The following is a 26,681-nucleotide window of genomic DNA, read 5'->3' as shown; positions in this document are numbered from 1 at the left end:
TTTACCCAGAAACAACAACCCGTGCGCGGGAGCCAATCGGAGGGCAGCAAAGCGTCCCGTGCGCGGGAGAACCAATCGGAGGGCAGCAAAGCATTCTGTGTGCGGGAAAGCCAATCGGAGGGCAGCAAAGCGTCCCGTGCGCGGGAGAGCCAATCGGAGGGCAGCAAAGCATTCTGTCATTCTGTGTGCGGGAGAGCCAATCGGAGGGCAGCAAACGGTCCCGTGCGCGGGAGAGCCATTCGGAGGGCAGCAAAGCGTTCCGTATGCGGGACAACAACATGGCTGCGCCCAAGCGAGGGAGTCTTGAATGGCGGCGCTCGTTCGTGTTGGAATTTATTGAACTGTATCGCGAGTTTCCTTGTTTGTGGATGATAAAAAGTGATTGCTACAGAGATAGACAAGCAAAAACTGCTGCGTATCAGGTTTTGTTGGAGAAAGCGCGTGAATGGAATTCTGAAACAACACTCCAGCAAGTGAAAGCAAAAATAAACACCCTGCGCACTCAGTTTAGGAAGGAACTCAAATTGAAATCGGCGGCAAAGAGCAACGGAACGGGGATGGATGACTTTTATGAACCGAAACTGTGGTGTTTCAATGCTTTGCAATTCCTCGAAAATGGAGAAGACCAACGAGAAGCCGCTTCTTCGTCGTTTGATGAAGGTGAAGAATCGCTGGGAAACGATAGTCAGGTCCAGTCCCCACCACACCCCCATCCCTCTCCCAACCGCCCCAAACCTCCTCCCAACCTTACCAATCCCCTCCCCAAACCCCTCCAAACCCCAAATCCCTCCCCTAAAAGTAAAATCTTCTCCCCAAACAAACACCCTCTCCCAACCCCCCTCTCCCAACCCCCCCTCCACCAATCACCCTCTTCCAAACCTCAAACACCAAAACTCCTCCAAACCCTTCCTCATATTCATAAGCCCCTCCCCAAACCGATCCCACACCAACTCCCCCAATCCCCCCCCAAACTCCTCCCAATCCCCCCCCCCAAACTCCTCCCAATCGCCTCCCCAACCCCTCCCCCCCACCCTCCCCAACCCCTCCCCCCCACCCTCCCCAACCCCCCCCCCCACCCTCCCAACCCCCCCCCCACCCTCCCCAACCCCCCCCCACCCTCCCCAACACCCCCACCCTCCCCAACTCCCCCCCACCACCCGCCCCAACTCCCCCCCCCACCACCCGCCCCAACTCCCCCCCCACCACCCTCCCCAACTCCCCACCACCCTCCCCAACTCCCCACCACCCTCCCCAACTCCCCACCACCCTCCCCAACTGCCCCCACCCTCCCCAACTGCCCCCCACCCTCCCCAACTCCCCCACCACCACCCTCCCCAACTCCCCACCACCACCCTCCCCAACTCCCCCCACCCTCCCCAACTCCCCCCACCCTCCCCAACCCCTCCCCCCCACCCTCCCCCCCACCCTCCCCAACACCCCCACCCTCCCCAACTCCCCCCCACCACCCTCCCCAACTCCCCCCCACCACCCTCCCCAACTCCCCCCCACCACCCGCCCCAACTCCCCCCCCCACCACCCTCCCCAACTCCCCACCACCCTCCCCAACTCCCCACCACCCTCCCCAACTCCCCACCACCCTCCCCAACTCCCCACCCTCCCCAACTGCCCCCCACCCTCCCCAACTCCCCCACCACCACCCTCCCCAACTCCCCCACCACCACCCTCCCCCAACTCCCCCCACCCTCCCCAACTCCCCCCACCCTCCCCAACTCCCCCCCCCACCACCCTCCCCAACTCCCCCCCCCCACCACCCTCCCCAACTCCCCCCCACCCTCCCCAACTCCCCCCACCCTCCCCACCCTCCCCCCACCCTCCCCACCCTCCCCAACTCCCCCCCCTCCCCAACTCCCCCCACCCTCCCCCAAACTCCCCCCACCCTCCCCCAAACTCCCCCCACCCTCCCCCCAACTCCTCCCCAACCCCCCCCCCCCCCACCCTCCCCAACCCCCCCCCCTCCCCACCCTCCCCAACCCCCCCTCCCCACCCTCCCCAACCCCCCCCCCCCTCCCCACCCTCCCCAACCCCCCCCCCCTCCCCACCCTCCCCAACCCCCCCCCCCCACCCTCCCCAACTCCCCCCCACCCTCCCCAACTCCCCCCCACCCTCCCCAACTCCCCCCCACCCTCCCCAACTCCCCCCCCACCCTCCCCAACTCCCCCCCCACCCTCCCCAACTCCCCCCCCACCCTCCCCAACTCCCCCCCCCACCCTCCCCAAATCCCCCCCCACCCTCCCCAAATCCCCCCACCCTCCCCAACTCCCCCCAATCCCCCCACCCTCCCCCCAATCCCCCCACCCTCCCCCCAATCCCCCCACCCTCCCCAACTCCCCCCCACCCTCCCCAACTCCCCCCCCACCCTCCCCAACTCCCCCCCCACCCTCCCCAACTCCCCCCCACCCTCCCCACCCCCCCCCCCCCCACCCTCCCCACCCCCCCCCCCCACCCTCCCCACCCCCCCCCCCCCCACCCTCCCCAACCCCCCCCCCCCCCACCCTCCCCAACCCCCCCCCCCCCCCCCCCCCCACCCTCCAACCCCCCCCCCCCCCCACCCCTCCACACCCCCCCACCCTCCCCAACCCCCCCCCACCCTCCACACCCCCCCCCCCCCCCCACCCTCCCCAACCCCCCCCCCCCCCCCCCACCCTCCACAACTCCCCCCCCCCCACCCTCCCCAACTACCCCCCACCCTCCCCAACTAACCCCCCCCCCAACCTCCCCTCCCTCCCCAAATCCCCCTCGCTCCCTCCCCAAACCCCCATTTCTAAACCCCGCCCATTTAATTAGCAAAACAAAATTCACACAAACATCTCAATTTAATTATGGTTATGTTTTCATTTCAACAATTCTTCTTCTTCCACCACGCTTCTTCATTAAAGGTCCACAGATACAAAAACACAAAATGTTTGATTTAATTAATAGATATGGCTTCACTTAACACTTGTTCTTTTCTTCAATAAATATATTGGAAGGAAGATTTGAACGGTTTTTTTTGGTGTCCTTTTATGCTCGATTGGCCTCGTCCCACAAAAACAGCGATTTGATTCCCTCATATGATTTTATTTTTTTTTGTATACAAGATTGAGGCTCGTGTAAGAGCTAAAATTGATCACAAAAAGACAAACTGACACATAAAACATGAAACATGATAAAGGGAGCGGCAGACAAGATGGAGAGCAGGGACATCGGGAGATCTGTTGGAGGAAGAGGGCTTGGGGGGGAGGAGGCACGGGAAGGGGGGGTGGGGGTGGGAGAGGTTTAAAATACATTCAGGAAAAGAGTTCCGTATTTCAGAAATTTTGGGATGAATTAACGTGGGTCGAAAAGATCAAGATTTTGGATGGGGGAAGATAAGAGATGGTGGTGAACAGCTGTTTTAAAGACCAGGAGGGAGGAGTGGGATTGAAGAGAGTGAGGGAGTTTGTTCAAGAGGTGGGAGAAAAGAAGAATGAATTAGTGAAGGTGAGCAGAGAGTCTTTATTTTGGCAGTTTAACCATAAGAGGGTTGCTGGCAGATCTTGTGTGGCCTGTAGGAATATTTTGGGGACCGAGCACAGATAGAGCTGGGGGAGCAAGGCCGGAGAGGAGTCGGTAGAAGACAGAAAGACCACCAACCTGCCTGCGGTGAGCGAGTGAAAGGCCCTCGGAGTTAGCTTCATCGCGGGAGATTCCAATGATTCTGAAAGCTTTGGCTTCAACAGCGTGTTAGCCGAGCGAGGTGTGAGGCAGGAGCACCAGCCCAGAGGGGGGAACAGTATTCCATTGAGCTGTGGATGAAAGCCTTGTATGTGGTGAGGAGCTCAGGTGTGCCAAGGAAGGACTTCGCACGACGGAGGATGCCCAGTCGGCGACTGGCTTTGGAGGCCAGCTTGGAAATGTGGTTTTCCCAGGAAAGATCATGGCACATAGTGAGACCCAAAAGCTTGAGTGACAGAACTTCTTGAAGAGGATTGTTGAGAAAGTAGATGGGAGGGTTGTCCAGTCAGTCTTTTCGGAGAGACATAGTGAGAGTTTGAGATTTGTCAGGATTGAAAGACATGTTCCACTTGTTTGACCAGTCTGTGATTTTGTCCAGGTCTGCAGAGAGTGAGGAGGATGCAGACTGACGACCTGAGGGATTAGGAATGGAGAGGCAGAGAGTGGAGTCATCAGCAAAGAGATAGAGAGGATTTTCCAGAGAGTCGGGGAGATCATTGATGAAGACCAGAAAAAGCACAGGGCCCAGAACACTCCCTTGGGGAACTCCAGCCTGAACAGGAAGGGGATATTTTGAGAAAACCATTCAGGGCCACACGTTGACTATGACCAGAGAGCAAGCCATGCGTGGGGATTTCCATGGAAACCATAGTACGAGAGTTTGGTGAGCAGAGCAGGGTCCCAGACCGTATTGAAGGCACGTGATATGTCAAGGGAGACATCTCTGATTTCCTGTTTGGCATTAAGGGCCTCCATCCATTGTTGAGCCAGCAGAAGTAGCATGTCCAGAGTAGAATGACCTGGTCTGAATCCAAATTGATGATCCGAGATCAAGCCATTGGAGAAGAGGAAGGATTTGATGTCAGAAGCGATGATTGATTCCATGACCTTGCTGATTATTGGGAGCAGGCTGATTGTTCTGTAGTTGCAAGGATCTGTTTTTGCACCTTTTTTGTGTAAAGCGGTAATGTTGGCTGATTTCCAAGCAGATGGCAGATGACCTTGAGCAAAAGAGAGGGTGAAGAGAACAGAGAGCGGGTGAGACAGAGTGGCAGAGCAGGGTTTTAGGACCCATGGGCTGATGCCGTCTGGTCCAGTTGCAGAATCATCGTCGAGGTTTGACAAAAACTTCTCCACCTTGTCAGGAGAGAATTTGATTACCTCATTGATTTGATATATCACGTGAGCACTCGTCAAGCACCTTAAGCACTCAAGCAAGCACTCCATTGAAACGATTGATGAATGACTGGCTTGGCAAGCGACAGCAGGCTGATTGTTAATGGAGAACCTTAACATGGCATTTTGTTTTGTAAACATGGCTTAACATGGCATTTTGTTTTGTTAACATGGCTTAACATGGCATTTTGTTTTGTTAACATGGCATTTTGTTTTGTTAACATGGCATTTTGTTTTGTTAACGTGGCTTAACATGGCATTTTGTTTTGTTGACATGGCTTAACATGGCATTTTGTTTTATATGGTTGATGTCTGCATTCTGTAGGGATGAGATGTGATGTACACGGATCTCGTAGACGATTGACTGAATGGTTATCAATCCCGACACGTGTTTGTTTCTCATGCTCATCATCAAACAACTTCTCCCCACCGATGGTAGCTATCACTTGCGATATCAATCACGTTCTGTTCAAGGTGGCCTCGCTAACTACCCGCAAGCTAGACATGGAACACGAGACACGTTCCGTCACTTTCACTACCTTTAAAACTGCCATTGACAGCACGAAAAGCCCACCTTGATTCTTGAAGCTCAGTAATATGCAAGATGAGAGAGAGAGAGAGAGAACACCTCGAGGTACACTACCGGTCAAAAGTTTAAGAACACCTCAATTTTTCCAGTTTTTATTGAAATTTACGCAAACCTGCAGCTCAAAGTCTTCTCTTCACAGTTGAAACTGAGACTTGCTTACTTCGACCAGTGTTAAGCTGTGCTTGAAGTTGTTGTCATGTGAGCCACCTATCACGCAAGCTGTTGACTCTCAGAAACTTGTCTTCTGATTCTGTTGTGGCTTTGGGTCTGCCAGACCTCTTCCTGTCAGAGTTTCCTCCAGTTTCCAAGTGCCTTTTGATGGTGTCAGAAACTGTACTCACTGACACCTTGGCTTTCTTTTGAATTTATCTGAAGAAAAGACCTACCCTTTTAAGGGTTTCTATGGTCTGTTGGCTTAGTGTTAGCCTGGTGTTGGCTTAGTGGTTAGGGTGCCGGCTTGGGATCCTAGGATCCTGGGTTCGAATCCCGGTCGATCGCTGAATTAACGCCAGGGGGGTAGACTCAGCCTGTCATCCTTCCGAGGTCGGCAAAATTGAGTACCAGCTTGCTGGGATGAATGATCCCGGTGTGTACCCCAGTTTAGAATAGGTACACCGTATCCCTGCGCATCGAAGAGCGTGACCAAGGGTTGGCGTCAGGAAGGGCATCCGGCCATAAAAAACATTGCCTCAAACAGGGAACCATGATTGTCATGGGGCCCGCAAGGCTAACCCCTGCTCTCGCGGGGAAAATGGCCTTAAAACGATCATTCATTCATTTTTATGGTCTGTCTGTCTTCCTTTGTTAATTGCCTTTTTCTCACCATTTGAAAGCAATATACTACTTCCTGCAGTGCAATATTGTCCAAATAATGCTTCAGAGGGTGTAATGACAGTCTGTTCCAATACTGCTTTTATACAGACAGGGGGTTTGTAATCAAGTAATCAGCAGAGGTTGGGACACCTGTAGGAATTGTTTGCATCAACTTTCAAGGCTTAATTTACTTACATTGCTGCAGAACAGGTGTAAGTTGTTAACCCATTACTTGCTCCCTGAAGAAGGCCTTTTTTTACAATACAACTGTGCAATTGACATTATTTTCCCGTTTTTGCTCACCTAAACTTTTTTTTTTTACCTCGAGCAGTTTACTGGTTACCTTTGTACCATTTCAGGTTATTCGCTGGACTTGAATTGCTTAAATTTCAATAAAAACTGGAAAAATTGAGGTGTTCTAAAACTTTTGACCGGTAGTGTAGTTGTAATTGTCATGGTTCCCTTTTTGAGGCAGTGTTTTATAGGCTGGATGCCCTTCCTGATGCCAACCCTTTTACGACAGGGATACGGTGTACCTATTCTAAACCGGGGTACACACCCGGTTAATATATATATATATATATATATATATATATATATATATATATATATATATATATATATATATATATATATATATATATATATATACAGACTTGGCATTTAATATGGAATTTTTTTTTTGGGGGGTGAACGTACTTTTCAAGATGTCTTAGAACCAAAAGTTCATTGGAATTATGTTGAAATTATTCTAGATTTTGTTAATGTGACCTTTAAAAGAAACAAAAACCACATTTGACATTTCAAAACAAATAAATTGATCCTTGAAAGTGATGTAAACTGATATCGAACTCAATTCACGGACAGTACTGTGTTAAACTTCTGTACGTTTTCCAGAAGTATCTCTTTATTTTGCACATAAGCCAAAAAAAATTTTAACAAAAGTTAAATTACGCCTGGGATTACGGACAGTAAAATTACAGTTCAGTACTTCGTGTAAACCCCACGAGCATTCAGGAGAGCACGTACACATTGAGGCATGCTGTTCACGAGATTTGCCAAGGTTTGGACAGGAATCGCTTGCCATGCAGTGACAATAGTCTGCTGCAATTCACGCACAGAGGTCGGCTGCTGGTCCAAGTGGTCGATTTGATGCGTTAATTCTGCCCACAAGTTCTCTATCGGATTCATATCTGGGGACATGGCAGGCCACTCCATATGCTCTACACCATGGTCAGCAAGAAAGTGTTGGATCATGCGAGCACGATGAGGCCGTGCATTGTCATCTTGGAAGACAAAGTTTCCTCGAAAAGCTGCACGAGCAAATGGAAGCAATGTTTCTTCCAGAATGGCCCTGCACTTGAACTGGTTCAGGTTTCCATTCAGAACAACCAGGTCAGTTTTGCCCCCTGCATGAAAAGCAGCCCAAACGGTCACCCCACCACCTCCAGCTTGGACTCTTGGCACGATACAATCTTTGTTGTAGGCTTCATGCACTTGTCTGCGCAATCGGACGCGGCCATCTTGACGATAGACCAGAAATCTAGACTCGTCACTGAAGATCACGTGATTCCAGTGTCCTGGCTGCCATTGACGGTGCTCTCTGGCCCACTGCAATCGGCGCTGGCGGTGTTGTCTGGTCAGGCGTGGCTTTCTCAGGGGACGCCTGTCACGATAGCCTGCTTGAACCAGTCGTTGGTTGACCAGCCTTCTGGATACAGGCACATTTGTCAGTTGCGGCCACTCAGCCCTAAGCCGATTAGCTGACTTGGTACGGCCATTGCGGACTAACCGGTGCAGCTGGCGATCATCCCTCCTTGTGGTTCTGCGGGGATGTCCTGGCCTCGGTATTGGAGTAGGGACACCCCTCTGAGCATTTCGTTTCAGGATCTTTGCCACCTGACCTTGAGTGATGCCATACTGCCGAGCAATAGCACGCTGTTTCATGCCAGCATTTCGTAAAGCCACCACTCCATGACAAACAGCATTGTCGAGTTGACGGACCATCTCCAGAGGAAGTGGCAATAACTTTTGGAGACGTGCAGCAGTTGTTTTCCACTAATACAGAATGCAACAACCCTTGTATACCCGACTGTGAAGCCAATCATCAAATGCACCTGTCCGTACATTTTGCCACGCCACCTGTGATATAATCCTGTTGTTGACTTCTTGCTGCGACAGACAATCAGTGACATGGTTCTTTTAACAAATAAATCACCAAAGTGTAAAAGAAACTCACCAGATTGATATACTGAGTTAAGAAAGTAAACCCAAGTCAAGAAAAAATATATATTCCATATTAAATGCCAAGTCTGTATATATATATGTATATACATGTATATGTATATATATACATGTATATGTATATATATACATGTATATGTATATATATATATATATATATATATATATATATATATATATATATATATATATATGTATATATATATATATATGTATATATATATATATATATGTATATATATATATATATATATATATATATATATATATATATATATATATATATATATATAATTGAGTTCTAAGCGACGTGACTGTGTCCGGCAGACAGAAAGTAACTGCGTTTGAGGTACCAAAATGTGGAGCGGCTTTGTGGGCCGCTGGAGACAAAGGCATGGCCTGCAGAATGGGCAGAGCTTGTGGCAGACACAGGGACTGACTGACCTTTACATATCAGGTTAAATGTTTATAATCATTGCATTGTTATTTATCTTATTCATTTCTTCAGGTGGAATTGGAGTCAGTTGAAGGGACCGTGCAACCATCTAATTTGAGGCACCCGATCAATGTGTCCACACAACTGCAATCATTGTCAAGGAAAAGAAAGCGAAAAAGTACTTCAGTTGATGATGTCCTCAAACTTGCAATGGAACAATTTAAAACGATTTCCGATAACCCTGACAACGAGGATGAATTTGACAGTTTTGGGAAAGTAGTGGCTGCGGAGCTGAGGAAAATGCAACGCATGCAACAATGTATTACGAAGAAAGTTATCAACGAGGCCATTTTCAATGGCTCGATGGGATTTCTGGGGCCCCTGTCACATGTTGCCAATGGACCACAACTGCAAATTAATACCAGCAGTGACACGAATGATAGTTATACCCATCAATCTGGTACTGCGAGCAATTACGGTTTGTCTCCTCCAGAATGCAGTGGTGCAATAACTCCATATTTACAGAACCACCACAGTTTTTGAACTCAAAATCGAATACATTACAAATATAACCAACCATGTGTATTACTGTGGAGACCTATTTATTTATTGTGTAATAAAATATTTACGAATTTTGACGTATTCGTCTTTTACTGCCTGTAAATCTCACCGCAGGTCTCCGTAACGATGACCGTACTCCATTTTTGACGGATTACTGCTCTTTTCTCTGGGCTGGCACCCCCTGCCTCATACCTTGTTTATCGTGACGCCATGGAAACCAAGGCCTTCAAGATTATTGGAATCTCCCACGATGGAGCTTAGTCTATGGCCTATCACTTTCCTGTCTCACACAGGTTCGTGGTCTCTGTCTGCTTCCACCTCCTTTCTGGTCTTGCATCCTCTTCTCTCTCCATGTTTTGTCCCCTCCAACTGCCAGCTACCTGTAGTACACACACAGTCCACCATCAACCCCCTATGGGTGAAACTCCCAAAATTCAGGATCACTGCTCACCTCCACTCATTTGTTCCTCTTTTTTCACACCTGTCGAATCAACTTCCACATTTTCTTCGATCTCATTCTTTGATCCAGATCTTCAAGACAGCTGTTAAGCACCATCTCAGATAATCCCAGATTTCAAAAACCATATTTTCTATCCCAGTGACCACCCACCCCCATCTCCTTCCAGATTTCCACCTTTTCCTTCCTGCAGCTTTGCTTCCATATCTATCTTGTCCACCTGTGCATCCTCCTCTATCCCTGTTTCCTCCCCACACCCATTGTTTGTCCAAGACTTCTTCTAATTTATCCTTCAACTCTGCTGGTGATGTTTCCCCCTCTTTCTGCAATTTGTTTTGGCCTGTTGTACCCTGATATGTTCAGTGTTATGGCTCTTCCATGAGCCTTGACTCTGTATCCAAAAACATTAACTGGTGGGCTTCCTTTTGGAATTACCGGTGACCTGTGAACAGGTATATTAAGTTCTCACTGCAAAAGATTTGCTTAAGCATGGTGGAGCAATAAAATGTCTGGAGTGGTCAATTTCACTACAACGTAATAAAAACACTTCGACAACCTGAAATAAAAAGGCATTTGCATTAATAAATTCGACTTGATGCTAAATAAATACGAAATCCTTAACCTTTTCAAGGTGTACTACTCGCCACCAACAAATGGACAATGGCGCTGAGTTTCTCACCCTTCTCATTACATTTTATGATACCAATCTTCATGTCCAGTGTTGTAGTTTGGCAAGAATGTTCCACTGGGGCAGCAGATGAGCTTGAGAAAGGTCTATTGCTGGACATTTTGTGGGATGAAAGAGATTATGGCCAACTTTAAATGATGGAGTAATTTCACAACAAGATGGCGTACAAAGGTAGACTGATACTTGTTGCTGTGTGAGATGCCACATATGCATGTATGCATGGCCGTGAGGGCGTATGTCGTATGCATGAGGGCATATGTTGTACGCATGGCTGTGAGGGCGTATTGCATACGCATGGCTGGGACGTGGCTCACTAAAGGAGTGAAGCACTGTTTTATATTTCCTTTATAGTGTTCTACTGTACTCCACAGTCCTTGAAATTTGTTGTCGCAAAAATGTGTGAAAAATGTGAAGTAACTCCGGTTACTCCTGAACGACTGGACCTGAGGCCACTGAGCACAAATAAATGTGTGTCACAGTGGGTTGCTAATCAACCACGAGTGCCAATTCATTTAGTAGGTTACCCTAGGAGGTCTGATTACCATTTACCTGAGGTCATGTGGCGTTCGTTCAAATGTTTCTTGAGCCCTCAATGTGCTCTCAGCGTATCTTAATTAGATCTTAATAGGATGTGGCTGAGCAACCGTGAGGGCACATCGGAATCTACAGTTTAGAGCTAAATAATTGGGGAATTATGATCTCTCAGGCTAACATTATGTTCGGACAGTGCTAAACCAATGGAGAAAAATACGGACACAGACAGATCTGAAAGAGTTCAACAATAGGGGGGTTTACTATTTACAATTGATGGGAAATGTGCAAAGGGGAGGAGACAGTGCTAATTAAGCACTTTATTGACGAGCAATTAAGAGGGGGTCAAAAATGTACATGTAACCAATCAGGGGAATGCAAAAATGTTCATGAAACCAATCAGGGAAATGCAAAAATGTTCATGTAACCAATCAGGGGAATGCAAAAATGTTCATGAAACCAATCAGAGGAGTGCAAAAATGTTCATGTAACCAATCAGGGGAATGCAAAAATGTTCATGAAACCAATCAGAGGAGTGCAAAAATGATCATGTAACCAATCAGGGAAATGCAAAAATGTTCATGAAACCAATCTGGAATGCAAAAATGTGCATGTAACCAATCAGGGAAATGCAAATATGTTCATGTAACCAATCAGGGGAATGCAAAAATGTTCATGAAACCAATCAGGGGAGTGCAAAAATGTTCATGAAACCAATCAGGGGAGTGCAAAAATGTGCATGTATCCAATCAGGGAAATGCAAAAATGTGCATGTAACCAATCAGGGGAATGCAAAAATGTTCATGCAACTAATCATGGAAATGCAAAAATGTGTCTGTAACCAATCAGGGAAATGCAAAAATGTGCATGTAACCAATCAGGGAAATGCAAAAATGTGCATGGAACTAATCAGGGAAATGCAAATATGTTCATGTAACCAATCAGAGGAATGCAAAAATGTGCATGTAACCAATCAGAGGAATGCAAAAATGTGCATGGAACTAATCAGGGAAATGCAAAAATGTTCATGTAACCAATCAGGGAAATGCAAAAATGTGCATGGAACTAATCAGGGAAATGCAAATATGTTCATGTAACCAATCAGGGAAATGCAAAAATGTGCATGGAACTAATCAGGGAAATGCAAAAATGTTCATGTAACCAATCAGGGAAATGCAAAAATGTGCATGGAACTAATCAGGGAAATGCAAAAATGTGCATGTAACCAATCAGGGAAATGCAAAAATGTGCATGGAACTAATCAGGGAAATGCAAATATGTTCATGTAACCAATCAGAGGAATGCAAAAATGTGCATGTAACCAATCAGAGGAATGCAAAAATGTGCATGGAACTAATCAGGGAAATGCAAAAATGTGCATGGAACTAATCAGGGAAATGCAAATATGTTCATGTAACCAATCAGAGGAATGCAAAAATGTGCATGTAACCAATCAGAGGAATGCAAAAATGTGCATGGAACTAATCAGGGAAATGCAAAAATGTGCATGTAACCAATCAGAGGAATGCAAAAATGTGCATGGAACTAATCAGGGAAATGCAAAAATGTGCATGGAACTAATCAGGGGAATGCAAAAATGTGCATGGAACTAATCAGGGGAATGCAAAAATGTTCATGTAACTAATCAGGGGAATGCAAAAATGTGCATGGAACCATTCAGGGGAATGCAAAAATGTGCATGTAACCAATCAGAGGAATGCAAAAATGTGCATGTAACCAATCAGAGGAATGCAAAAATGTGCATGGAACTAATCAGGGAAATGCAAAAATGTGCATCTATCTATAATTCCAGTAATCTCTGTGTGTTTGTTTGTTTGTACGTTTGTTTGTTTGTACGTTTGTTTGTTTGTACGTTTGTTTGTCTGTGACCGCTGTTTCTCGACAACCACGGGTCCGATATACTTTAAACTTGCCAGGTATATTGCTGGGGACCCGAGGATGTGCCTTTTCAAGGTTTCATATTAATCGGACAATTACTTACCGAGCTATGTCCAAAAAACGATTCAACCAATCAGAGAGCAGCGAGCTATCGCGTGTGCCGAACGTGGCGAACACACTCTGCCTCGGATGGCACATTTGAGAGCGTATTCATTTATTTCCCGTCGGCAAACTATGTTGGCGCTATGTTGGCGTTAAACGATGTTTTAAAACTAATTAAAACCCCGGGGGGATTGTCACTGTACTCGCAAGCCGTTCGCCGTTCGCTTTGGCGTTGCGAATGGACCAAAACATTTCATGAACCAAACCATTTCATGTAAAGCGTTCGCCGTTCGCTTTGGCGTTGCGAATGAACCAAAACATTTCATGGACCAAACCATTTCATGTAAATAGAGGGGGGGATATAATTTTAGATATAGATATAGTACGGGCATGCCCTAGTGTAACCAATGAGGGGAATGCAAAAATGTGCATGGAACTAATCAGGGGAATGCAAAAATGTTCATGTAACTAATCAGGGGAATGCAAAAATGTGCATGGAACTAATCAGGGGAATGCAAAAATGTTCATGTAACTAATCAGGGGAATGCAAAAATGTTCATGTAACTAATCAGGGAAATACAAAAATGTGCATGTAACTAATCAGGGGAATGCAAAAATGTTCATGTAACTAATCAGGGGAATGCAAAAATGTTCATGTAACTAATCAGGGGAATGCAAAAATGTGCATGGAACTAATCAGGGGAATGCAAAAATGTTCATGTAACTAATCAGGGGAATGCAAAAATGTTCATGTAACTAATCAGGGAAATACAAAAATGTGCATGTAACTAATCAGGGGAATGCAAAAATGTTCATGTAACTAATCAGGGGAATGCAAAAATGTTCATGTAACTAATCAGGGGAATGCAAAAATGTGCATGTAACCAATGAGGGGAATGCAAAAATGTGCATGGAACTAATCAGGGAAATGCAAAAATGTGCATGGAACTAATCAGGGAAATACAAAAATGTGCATGTAACTAATCAGGGGAATGCAAAAATGTTCATGTAACTAATCAGGGGAATGCAAAAATGTTCATGTAACTAATCAGGGGAATGCAAAAATGTTCATGTAACTAATCAGGGAAATGCAAAAATGTGCATGGAACTAATCAGGGAAATACAAAAATGTGCATGTAACTAATCAGGGGAATGCAAAAATGTTCATGTAACTAATCAGGGGAATGCAAAAATGTTCATGTAACTAATCAGGGGAATGCAAAAATGTGCATGGAACCATTCAGGGGAATGCAAAATTGTGCATGTAACCAATCAGAGGAATGCAAAAATGTGCATGTAACCAATCAGAGGAATGCAAAAATGTGCATGGAACTAATCAGGGGAATGCAAAAATGTTCATGTAACTAATCAGGGGAATGCAAAAATGTGCATGGAACTAATCAGGGGAATGCAAAAATGTGCATGTAACCAATGAGGGGAATGCAAAAATGTGCATGGAACTAATCAGGGGAATGCAAAAATGTGCATGTAACCAATCAGAGGAATGCAAAAATGTGCATGGAACTAATCAGGGGAATGCAAAAATGTTCATGTAACTAATCAGGGGAATGCAAAAATGTTCATGTAACTAATCAGGGGAATGCAAAAATGTGCATGGAACTAATCAGGGGAATGCAAAAATGTTCATGTAACTAATCAGGGAAATGCAAAAATGTGCATGTAACTAATCAGGGAAATGCAAAAATGTTCATGTAACCAATCAGGAATGCAAAAATGTTCATGTAACTAATCAGGGGAATGCAAAAATGTGCATGTAACTAATCAGGGGAATGCAAAAATGTTCATGTAACTAATCAGGGGAATGCAAAAATGTCCATGTAACTAATCAGGGAAATGCAAAAATGTGCATGTAACTAATCAGGGGAATGCAAAAATGTGCATGCAACTAATCAGGGGAATGCAAAAATGTGCATGTAACCAATCAGAGGAATGCAAAAATGTGCATGGAACTAATCAGGGAAATGCAAAAATGTGCATGCAACTAATCAGGGGAATGCAAAAATGTTCATCTATCTATAATTCCAGTAATCTCTGTGTGTGTGTGTGTGTCTGTGTGTATGCGACCGCTGTTTCTCGACAACTACCGGTCCGATATACTTGAAACTTGCCAGGTATATTGCTGGGGACCCGAGGATGTGCCTTTTCAAGGTTTCATATTAATCGGACAAGTAGTTACCGAGCTATGGCGATTTCTTTACCAAACTCCGCAAGCCGTTCGCTTTGGACCAAACCATTTCATGTAAATAGAGGGGGGGGATTGTCACCGTACTCGCAAGCAGTTCGCTTTGGACCAAACCATTTCATGTAAATAGAGGGGGGGGATTGTCACCGTACTCGCAAGCCGTTCGCTTTGGACCAAACCATTTCATGTAAATAGAGGGGGGGGGATTGTCACCGTACTCGCAAGCCGTTCGCTTTGGCTTTGCGAATGGACCAAACCATTTCATGTAAATAGAGGGGGGGGATATAATTTTAGATATATATATAGTACGGGCATGCCCTAGTGTAACCAATCAGGGGAATGCAAAAATGTTCATGTAACTAATCAGGGAATGCAAAAATGTTCATGTAACTAATCAGGGGAATGCAAAAATGTTCATGTAACTAATCAGGGGAATGCAAAAATGTGCATGTAACTAATCAGGGGAATGCAAAAATGTTCATGTAACTAATCAGGGGAATGCAAAAATGTTCATGTAACTAATCAGGGGAATGCAAAAATGTTCATGTAACTAATCAGGGGAATGCAAAAATGTGCATGCAACTAATCAGGGGAATGCAAAAATGTGCATGTAACTAATCAGGGGAATGCAAAAATGTTCATGTAACTAATCAGGGAAATGCAAAAATGTTCATGTAACTAATCAGGGAAATGCAAAAATGTGCATGTAACTAATCAGGGAAATGCAAAAATGTGCATGTAACCAATCAGGGAAATGCAAAAATGTTCATGTAACTAATCAGGGAAATGCAAAAATGTGCATGTAACTAATCAGGGAAATGCAAAAATGTGCATGTAACCAATCAGAGGAATGCAAAAATGTTCATGTAACTAATCAGGGAAATGCAAAAATGTTCATGTAACTAATCAGGGAAATGCAAAAATGTTCATGTAACTAATCAGGGAAATGCAAAAATGTGCATGTAACTAATCAGGGAAATGCAAAAATGTGCATGTAACTAATCAGGGAAATGCAAAAATGTGCATGTAACTAATCAGGGAAATGCAAAAATGTGCATGTAACTAATCAGGGGAATGCAAAAATGTGCATGTAACTAATCAGGGAAATGCAAAAATGTTCATATAACTAATCAGGGAAATGCAAAAATGTTCATGGAACCATTCAGGGGAATGCAAAAATGTGCCGACAACCAATCAGGGGAATGCAAAACTGTGCCTACAATCAATGAGGGGAGTGCAAAAATGTGCATGTAACCAATGAGGGGAGTGCAAAAATGTGCCTGTAACCAATCAGGGGAATACAAAAATGTGCATGTAACCAATCAGGGGAATGCAAAAATGTGCCGACAACCAATGAGGGGAGTGCAAAAATGTGCATGTAACCAATCAGGGGAGTGCAAAAATGTGCCTGTAACCAATCAGGGGAATGCAAAATGTGCCTACAACCAATGAGGGGAGTGCAAAAATGTTCATGAAACCAATAAGGGGAGTGCAAAAATGTGCATGTAACCAATAAGGGGAGTGCAAAAATGTGCATGTAACCAATCAGGGGAATGCAAAACTGTGCCTACAATCAATGAGGGGAGTGCAAAAATGTGCATGTAACCAATGAGGGGAGTGCAAAAATGTGCCTGTAACCAATCAGGGGAATGCAAAAATGTGCATGTAACCAATCAGGGGAATGCAAAAATGTGCCGACAACCAATGAGGGGAGTGCAAAAATGTGCATGTAACCAATCAGGGGAGTGCAAAAATGTGCCTGTAACCAATCAGGGGAATGCAAAATGTGCCTACAACCAATGAGGGGAGTGCAAAAATGTTCATGAAACCAATAAGGGGAGTGCAAAAATGTGCATGTAACCAATCAGGGGAATGCAAAAATGTGCATGTAACCAATCAGGGGAATGCAAAAATGTGCATGTAACCAATCAGGGGAATGCAAAAATGTTCATGAAACCAATAAGGGGAATGCAAAAATGTGCCTGTAACCATTCAGGGGAATGCAAAAATGTGCATGTAACCAATGAGGGGAGTGCAAAAATGTGCATGAAACCAATAAGGGGAGTGTAAAAATGTGCCTGTAACCATTCAGGGGAATGCAAAAATGTGCCTGTAACCAATCAAGGGATTGCAAAAATGTGCATGTAACCAATCAGGGGAATGCAAAAATGTGCCTGTAACCATTCAGGGGAATGCAAAAATGTGCCTGTAACCAATCAGGGGAATGCAAATATGTACATGCAACCAATCAAGGGATTGCAAAAATGTGCATGTAACCAATGAGGGGAATGCAAAAATGTGCATGTAACCAATCAGGGGAATGCAAAAATGTGCATGTAACCAATCAGGGAAATGCAAAAATGTGCATGTAACCAATGAGGGGAATGCAAAAATGTGCATATAACCAATCAGGGGAATGCAAAAATGTACATGTAACCAATCAGGGGAATGCAAAAATGTGCATGTAACCAATCAGGGGAATGCAAAAATGTGCATGTAACCAATCAGGGGAATGCAAAAATGTGCATGTAACCAATCAGGGGAATGCAAAAATGTGCATGTAACCAATCAGGGGAATGCAAAAATGTGCATGTAACCAATCAGGGAAATGCAAAAATGTTCATGAAACCAATAAGGGGAATGCAAAAATGTGCATGTAACCAATGAGGGGAGTGCAAAAATGTGCATGAAACCAATAAGGGGAGTGTAAAAATGTGCCTGTAACCATTCAGGGGAATGCAAAAATGTGCCTGTAACCAATCAAGGGATTGCAAAAATGTGCATGTAACCAATCAGGGGAATGCAAAAATGTTCATGAAACCAATAAGGGGAATGCAAAAATGTTCATGAAACCAATAAGGGGAATGCAAAAATGTACATATAACCAATGAGGGGAGTGCAAAAATGTGCCTGTAACCAATCAAGGGATTGCAAAAATGTGCATGAAACCAATAAGGGGAGTGTAAAAATGTGCCTGTAACCATTCAGGGGAATGCAAAAATGTGCCTGTAACCAATCAAGGGATTGCAAAAATGTGCATATAACCAATCAGGGGAATGCAAAAATGTGCATGTAACCAATCAGGGGAATGCAAAAATGTGCAAGGGGAAGCAATTGCAAGAAATATAGAGCAAAGAAAAGAGACGAATAGCAGCACTATACCTATTTCTTACCTTTCTCAAAACATTGTAAATGGGCACCTAATCAGAACATCCGCAGAGGGTCAAGTCAAGGAAAACTAAAGGGCGAGGTGGTTTCAACCTCTGCTTACCGGGCGTGGGCCGTTGTGCCGACGTTACCTGTACGCTCAGGGAAGGGGTAAAATGAGAATACTATTTGGTGTCTAACGTACGCATGGTAGCGGTGCGGTGAGGTGCAAGAGAAATCGAAAAAGGTCACATGGTCGCAATGCTGTCGTTGAGCCCGTGTCCAAAGTAAACGAATTAAAGACAAGTACAGATACATCCAAAGAACACCGCCCCCATGCCAAATAAATAAATAACATCCTCAAGCGTGACATTGCTGGGGCACCTCAGGCTCGAGTGGCAGAAGGCGAAGGGTACGGGAGCAGAAAAGGCAGAGCATGAAAGTTATAAGGCAGCCAGGAAGGCTGCAAAGAAAGAGGTAGCAAAGGCGCAGGAGGCATGTAGGAAAATGTTCGGAGAATGCTTGGATTCGGAAGAGGGTCAGAGAGCGGTACTCAGGATCGCAAAGCAGATAGCGAAAGAGAGGTGTGATGTGATGGGGGTGAGCTGCTTGATGGATGAAGTGGGACAAATCGATGTGGACCCAGATGGAATTAAAGGAAGATGAAAGATAAATATGGAAATGCTGTTGAATGCAGAGAATGAATGTAACATAGAGAGTAACCCAGTTTTAGGACCAGCAGAGAAGATAACGGAGAAGGAAGTTGAGGAAGCGATAAAAGCAATAAAAACCACCGTTTAGAGGCCATTTTTCCCCGCAAAGCGGGGGTTGGCCTTTTCGGGGACCGTGGTAGTTGTTGTTTTTCGGTCCCCTTTTTGAAGCAATGTTTTACGGCCGGATGCCCTTCCTGACGCCAACCCTTTTTGCCGCCTTCAACGACAAACAGGGAATTACCAGTGAACTGGTACTCAATTAGCCGACCTCGGAAGGATGACAGGCTGAGTCAACCCCCCTGGCGTTAATTCAGCGATCGACCGGGATTCGAACCCAGGATCCTAGGATCCTAAGCTGGCACCCTAGCCGCTAGCCCAACACCAGGGATAAAATGAAGAGTAGAAGCAATGAAGCCAATAGCGGGAGGGCTGACGGGAGTTGTGGGAGATATGTTGAAGGCAGCAGGAAGTTGGGGTGTGAAGAGAATGACAGATCTGTAATCTGGTGGTGAAAGAAGGCCGCATTCCAGTGGATTTGGAACTGAGTACCCTCGTCCCTCTATACAAGGGGAAAGGTGAACCCTCTGGAGTGTGGCTCGTACCGAGCGATAAAGTTATTGGAGCATGGAATGAAGGTATTGGAAAGGGTGTTGGAGAGGAGGATAAGGAAGAAAGTGAAGATCGATGAAATGCAGTTTGGATTTATGCCAGGAAGGGGAACGACAGACGCGCTTTTCATTGTGAGGCAGTTGCAGGAGAAGTACATGGAGAAGAGGAAGAAGTTGTTTCGTGGTTTGTTGATCTGGAGAAAGCATTCAATAGGGTTGCACGCGAAGTAGTGACATGGGCATTGAGGAAGTTAGGAGTGGAGGAATGGTTGATCAGAGTAGTGATGGCAATGTACAAAAGAGCGCGCACAGCTGTAAGGACGAAGGCCGGGAACAGTGGTGAGTTTGAGGTGAAGTTGGGAGTGCCTCAGGGGTCGGTACGAAGTCCACTACTATTTGTAGCTGTGATGGCGGTGCTGGCTCGGAACGTAAAGGAGGGTTTACCGTGGGAGTTGTTGTATACAGATGATCTGGTGTTGATTGCAGAAAGTATGGATGGACTGAAGGAGAAGATGAACAGGTGGAAGGAATGTATGGAGACAAAAGGTCTGAAGGTGAATATCGGAAAGACAAAGGTGATGGCAAGTGGAAAAGTATGTGGTGAGGTGGAAAGAACTGGGAAGTGGCCGTGTGCTGTGTGCAGGAAGGGTGTCGGCGTGTACTCCATTCTATGTACAATGTGCGCTGAGTGGGTTAATCAAAAATGTAGTGATTTGAGAGGGTCATTAACCAGTGTGGCAGCTACATTCAAGTGTAGGGTGTGCACAGAGGGAGCTGCAGATGGAGGAAATGTTGAGTTGGATCTTGGAGATGGCGTGAAGCTGGAAGGTGTGAAAACATTTTGTTTCCTAGGAGACATGCTTAATGGAGAAGGTGGATCAGACTCGGCAACGGTTGCTGGAGTGAGATGTGCATGGAAGAAGTTTCGGGAACTGAATGGCGTGCTGATGAGGAGGGGAGTGGCGTTGAAGCTGAAGGGAAAGGTGTATGCTGCATGTGTGAGACGTGTTATGATTTATGGGAGCGAGACATGGGTAATGAGCGTAGAGCAGCAACAAAGGCTGGAAAGGGTGGAAATGTGAATGGTTCGATGGATGTGCGGAGTATCGTTGAGAGAGAGGAAGACAAATGATGAATTGCGAAAGATGCTGCAAATAGAGCCTGTGATGGATGCTGTGAAGAGAAACAGGTTGAGATGGTTTGGTCATGTGTTGACGAAGGATGAAAGTGACTGGTTGAGAAAAGTGATGGAAATGAATGTAGAGGGAAGTAGAGGACAGGGAAGACCAAGAAAGACTTGGCTAAAGATGGTGAAAGAAGAAATGCGGGCAAGGGGGTTAACAAGGGGAGATGCAGAAAATAGGGCAAAATGGAGAAGATTGCCATGGGGACCGGGAGGCTAACCCACGCTCTAGCAGAGAAATGGCCTTAAAATGCCTGTTGTTGTTGTTGTGTATATATATATATATATATGTGTGTGTGTGTGTGTGTGTGTGTGTGTGTGTGTGTGTGTGTGTGTGTGTGTGTGTGTGTGTGTGTGTGTGTGTGTGTGTGTGTGTGTGTGTGTGAGTGTGTGTGTGTGTGTGTGTGTGTGTGTGTGTGTGTGTGTGTGTGTGCGTGCGTGTTCAGATTTCTAATTATGTCATGACTGATGAACCAATCAGTGTCGATCTTATACAGACATGCTTAAATATACATGCTCTTTCACTTCCTTCTTTATCTTGCTGTGAATTACCTTGAGAAGTACAACACAAAAAGCTTCGATTTTGGAAGTACAGCAAGAAAAGAAAAGTGCGTGGGTCTGCTTCTGGGTTGGGTATCTGGGTCTGCTTTTGGGTCGGGTATCTGGGTCTGCTTCTGGGTTGGGTATCTGGGTCTGCTTCTGGGTCTTGTATCTGGGTCTGCTTCTGGGTCGGGTATCTGGGTCTGCTTCTGGGTTGGGTATCTGGGTCTGCTTCTGGTTTGGGTGTCTGGGTCTGCTTCTGGGTTGGGTATCTGGGTCAGGTATCTGGGTCTGCTTCTGCATCAGGTATCTGGGTCTGCTTCTGGGTTATTACCCTCACCAGAGGAGAGGGTGTTGCATTTGAGTCCGTTTGTTACTTGCCAGAAAAAATTCCGGCAAGTATGTTGGTTGGTTGGTTTGTCTGTCTGTCTGTCTGTTTGTGCGCAGTACTACATCTACATCATTGCACATAGTATCGCCATACTTTACACACATATTTGTCTTGCCCTGGAATAGACTGTAAGTAAAAAAAAAAGTAACCACATTTAGAGGACATTTTTCCCCGCAAAGCAGGGGTTGGCCTTTTTCGAGGACCGTGGTTGTTGTTGTTTTTCGGTCCCCTTTTTGAAGCAATGTTTTACGGCCGGATGCCCTTCCTGCCGCCAACCCTTTTTGTCGCCTTTTACGACAAGCAGGGAATTACCAGTGAACTGGTACTCAATTTGCCGACCTCGGAAGGATGACAGGCTGAGTCAACCCCCCTGGCGTTAATTCAGCGATCGACCGGGATTCGAACCCAGGATCCTGGGATCCTAAGCTGGCACCAACACCAGGGTTGCCCAACCGCTAGCCCAACCTGGAATAGACTGTGCCCAATTTTTAACGCTCTCGGCCCAAGGTCAAGCTCAAGGTCACCCAATCAAGGTCACCCAATCATTTGCGCCTCCCAATTGAAGCCCCGCCCTTAGGGCGGGTACCGTTGCTTGTAATATATAATGGCGATACAACAATTTATACCGCTTTGCTTTGAAGAACGGGAATGAAGGGGGAGGAGCGTATTAATATGTCTGGTTGAAGGCTTTGGGTGGTGAGGGGGCTTGAAGCCAGATTTTAATCTTACAGCCACCATGTTGGTGCTCGCCGTCACTGCGATGCGAAGCAAAACACACCTCAGAGCTGTCACATTCACAATCGCTATGTCGTATGTACTCCCGACACGTGTTTCCTTCATTGTAAAAACTAACAAGTCAACAGTTAAAAGGATTTTGAGCCGATAGGTGTTACGGCCTTGGCAAGATCGATGGAGACAGCGATCTGTTAGCTTATACACTGCCCAAATAGCAATGTGGAATTCTCTCATGTAGAGATTAAACCGACGTCGTTTGAACTTTGGTAGAGGTCATTATTTACTTTTCATGATCCAAAATGACCGATAAAAAAAGTACATTCCGGCAAGTCCTCGGTCTCTGAGCGATTTTTCATTTGTCTGTCTGTTTGTTTGTCCGCACAGAATAAATATGATTTTCTCTGCAACCATTGGTCCGATTGACAGGAAGTTTTCACCATCGGTGCAACTCCACCTGTAGAATTTTTAAATTATATTTATGACGTCATCGGTCACGTGGTACGGGCGCCATCTTGGAAAAACCGAAAAACTTTGTACCTCCATAATCTCTGAAAGTGCTGCATAGAAACAATTGAGACATGGCTCATTGTAAAGAACTCTCCATGTGGAATAACATATGATAATGATGATGTCATCGGTGCCTCCTTTATGACGTCATAATTCGACAACTTCAAAACTTCATCCGATCAAGATGAAATTTATTGAGCATCATCTAGGGATAATTGGTGGAGAAACAAAATATAACGATGACGTCATTGGTCACGTGGTTCGGCCGCCGTATTTGTTTTAACACAAATGCCTTAAAAACCACTGAAAACACGTCCTGGCGAGGGTCTGCAATCTGATTACTCTTTCTTGTTGATTCTGTTTCCTGCACATTATGCCTGCCCCAGTCCCGCGCATCGAGCCTGACCCCCACACCCACAGATGGCGGGTGGGGCCGATCACATAACCCTCAATAGAAAGCATGAAGATCGACATGGCGGTTAATTGTACTGTACCACCCACTGCCCTGTACTTTCACCCAATTATCTACTGTTGGAAAGGTAATTATCGATTTACTTCGTTGAAAAAACCATTGGCATATTCTGTTCAAACGCACTTGAAAATGAGTGGGGGAGGGAGAAGGGAGAGGAGGGTGAGGAGATTGGGGGAGGGAGGGGAGTGGGGAAGAGGGCGGAGTGGGGGAGATAGTAGGGGGGAGTGGGGGAGAGAGTGAGAGGAGTGGGAGAGAGAGTAGGGGGGGAGTGGGAGAGAGAGTAGGGGGGGAGTGGGAGAGAGAGTAGGGGGGGAGTGGGAGAGAGAGTAGGGGGGGGAGTGGGAGAGAGAGTAGGGGGGGAGTGGGAGAGAGTAGGGGGGGAGTGGGAGAGAGAGTAGGGGGGGAGTGGGAGAGAGAGTAGGGGGGGAGTGGGAGAGAGTAGGGGGGGAGTGGGAGAGAGAGTAGGGGGGGAGTGGGAGAGAGTAGGGGGGGAGTGGGAGAGAGAGTAGGGGGGGGAGTGGGAGAGAGTAGGGGGGGAGTGGGAGAGAGAGTAGGGGGGGGAGTGGGAGAGAGAGTAGGGGGGGAGTGGGAGAGAAAGGGGAGGAGGGAGGGGAAGGGATTTTCATCTTCTTCGTTCGTTTTCAGTACAGGACTGCGGGGTGGCATCAGTGGCCGAGAGGACGGCTGTGCCGCTGATGCAGTGCCCTCTGCTGGTTTTGGCAGGAATTTGTTCAGATTATCGGAGATAACTCGCCCACTTTTCGCGAAGAACACCGTGGCATCTTTAACATCCACTAACTCATATCGATAGATGGAATGCCCATCGGAGGGACGGCACACACTGATGATTCACCCAGTCTGTCAAACACCAGGATGGCAGTTTGTAGCTGTGTCTGGATTCGAACCAGGGCTGGACAACTTAGCTCGTTGTCCAGATTCGACTTCGAGGCAAATATGAGTATAGGGGAGTGTGGGAGAGAGGGGGGATACCTCGAGGCCATATCTTCTCATTACTCGTCACCATTACAGTAAAACGATGAGGTCATGTTGATAGTTCGATTAAAATGTGATATTGAACAAAATAGATACAAGAAAACGATCTTTTGTGTTTAATCGTGGAAACAAACAAAGCTAAACTTTCATGTCACAGAAACATCAATGTGGCTTTAAGTCTCATGAAGTATCCAAGTAAATTATTTTGTAGGTTTCCCAAAGGATTCCCAAAGCACCACTGTTGTTGTTGTTGTTGTTGTTGTTGTTGTTGTTGTTAGGATGACATTTTCCATGAGAAATATCATTATATTGAGTAAAATCAAACTCTTCATCTTACAAACATGTTCATAACAAATGATTTGTTCTTCCTGGAGAAACACTCAAGGTAACGAGGTTTCACTGGTGGTTCATGATAGCGGGTCGATACAAAATAAATAATCGAAACACCTCAAAACAGGTATGGCGGTGAAAAGTTTATGTACCATTGGCAAATGTAAAATTATGTGTAATAAATTTGATGTTGATGTAAAAGTAAATTTTTGTCACGTTTGAACACGAAATACCACGTGTTGTTTCAAACGGCGCTATTATTTGCCCGGTGGTTGCTTTTCACCGGAAACATCAGAATTCTTCAAGCTGTTCAGAATCGTTGTGGATGTGCACTGTGACCTTGGATGACCCGTCCATCACAGTTCTTCCCGATCATCCTCCTGACAGAAGCACGAAGCTCGCTGACTGTCCATGAAGGGCTTGCAGCCGAAGCTGGTCACCGTCCGGTAAAGGATCTCTGCCCCGGACTCGCAGGCTGTGAATGGCAGCACCGCAGGGGGAGGAAGGGTACAGGTACACCACTTACAACATTCAAAAGGGTCATGTCTCATCAGTGGCTCTACTAGTTTATGACTTCTTTAATACACCCAATTATTCCGACCACGTTGTGGGGTTTTCCGAGTCTTCCAGAAATCGACAGGTAAGGCCTGACATTCGACTGAAAGATTTGAGCAGGATTTTGTTTTCTCAGGGTGCGGGTGATAATTCACAGAAGGGCAGCTCTTACGCTTAACGAAACGCACCGAAGTATCTTTAAGGTCCACCGACGAATGCTGGAAGATCGGACACCCGGCTTAACGTACATCAACTTGGTGCGAACCAACTCTTCTGTGTTTGAAGGGTTTTTTTGTTTGATCCAATATGGCTGCCAGATCCTGTGAGCATCATATATTTGTATTCTCTAATATAATTGTGCAGATCACACTCAATAAATTTCAAACTGACCAAACTCAGCGTTGTCCCTGTCTAATTATGACGTCATAATTAAGGCACCAATTACGTCATCATTAACAACACATTTCCCACATGGAGTTCTTTACAATGAGCCACGTTTCAATTTTTTCCATGGAGCGGTTTTGGAGATAAAGGTGCAACATTTTTCGTTTTTTCCAAGATGGCGCCTGTACCACATGACCTATGACGTCATAATTATAAAATATTCTACAGGAGCAGGTGCTCCTATGTTGAAAATTTTGTGTCCATCAGACTAACAGTTGCAAAAAAAAAAATCATACTGATCGGATGAAGCGTTATACTTGTCGAATTATGGCGTCATAAGGAAGGCACTGATGACATCAACATTAAAATATCTTATTCCTCATGTTCAGTACTTAACAATGAACCTTGTTGCAACTTTTTCCATTCAGCTGTTTCGGAGATATAGAGGTGCAACGTTTTTCCAAGATGGCGTCCATACCACGTGATCTGTGACATCATACTTATAAATAAAATAATTCTACATGTGCTCTCCTATGGTAAAATTTCGTGTCAATCGGACCAACGGTTGCCACAAAAATGAATTTTAAAAATGCAGACACACACGTACGCCACACGTACACAAACGAATACCTAACCCTGATTTTCGCTTCGTGAGTGCAGGGTAATAAAGATGTCAACTAATTAAGTATTATACATACACACACATACCT

General features: G+C 45.7%; 2 protein-coding genes across 2 annotated transcripts in view; one reads left to right on the top strand and one right to left on the bottom strand.

Moving 5' to 3' along the window:
- The first annotated feature begins 207 nt into the window (after nt 1-207).
- LOC144893352 (uncharacterized) lies at nt 208-9,610 on the top strand. Its single transcript, XM_078783906.1, has 2 exons — nt 208-689; nt 9,045-9,610. Exons 1-2 carry the CDS (start codon nt 264-266, stop codon nt 9,513-9,515), a joined length of 897 nt encoding a protein of 298 aa, XP_078640032.1. The 5' UTR covers nt 208-263; the 3' UTR covers nt 9,516-9,610.
- Nucleotides 9,611-24,803: 15,193 nt separating this feature from the next.
- The window catches only part of PLA2G12B (phospholipase A2 group XIIB), a 39,332-nt gene continuing 37,454 nt past the window's right edge, over nt 24,804-26,681 (bottom strand). Inside the window, exon 4 of the mRNA XM_068125484.2 lies at nt 24,804-25,507. Within this exon, the coding sequence (XP_067981585.1) occupies nt 25,389-25,507 (119 nt within the window). The 3' untranslated portion in view covers nt 24,804-25,388. The remainder of the gene's footprint in view (nt 25,508-26,681) is intronic.

Source organism: Myxine glutinosa, chromosome 8 (genome assembly GCF_964187855.1).
Source record: "Myxine glutinosa chromosome 8, kmMyxGlut1.1, whole genome shotgun sequence".
Classification (NCBI taxonomy): Eukaryota; Metazoa; Chordata; class Myxini; order Myxiniformes; family Myxinidae; genus Myxine; species Myxine glutinosa.
This window is presented reverse-complemented; position numbering and strand designations above follow the sequence as displayed.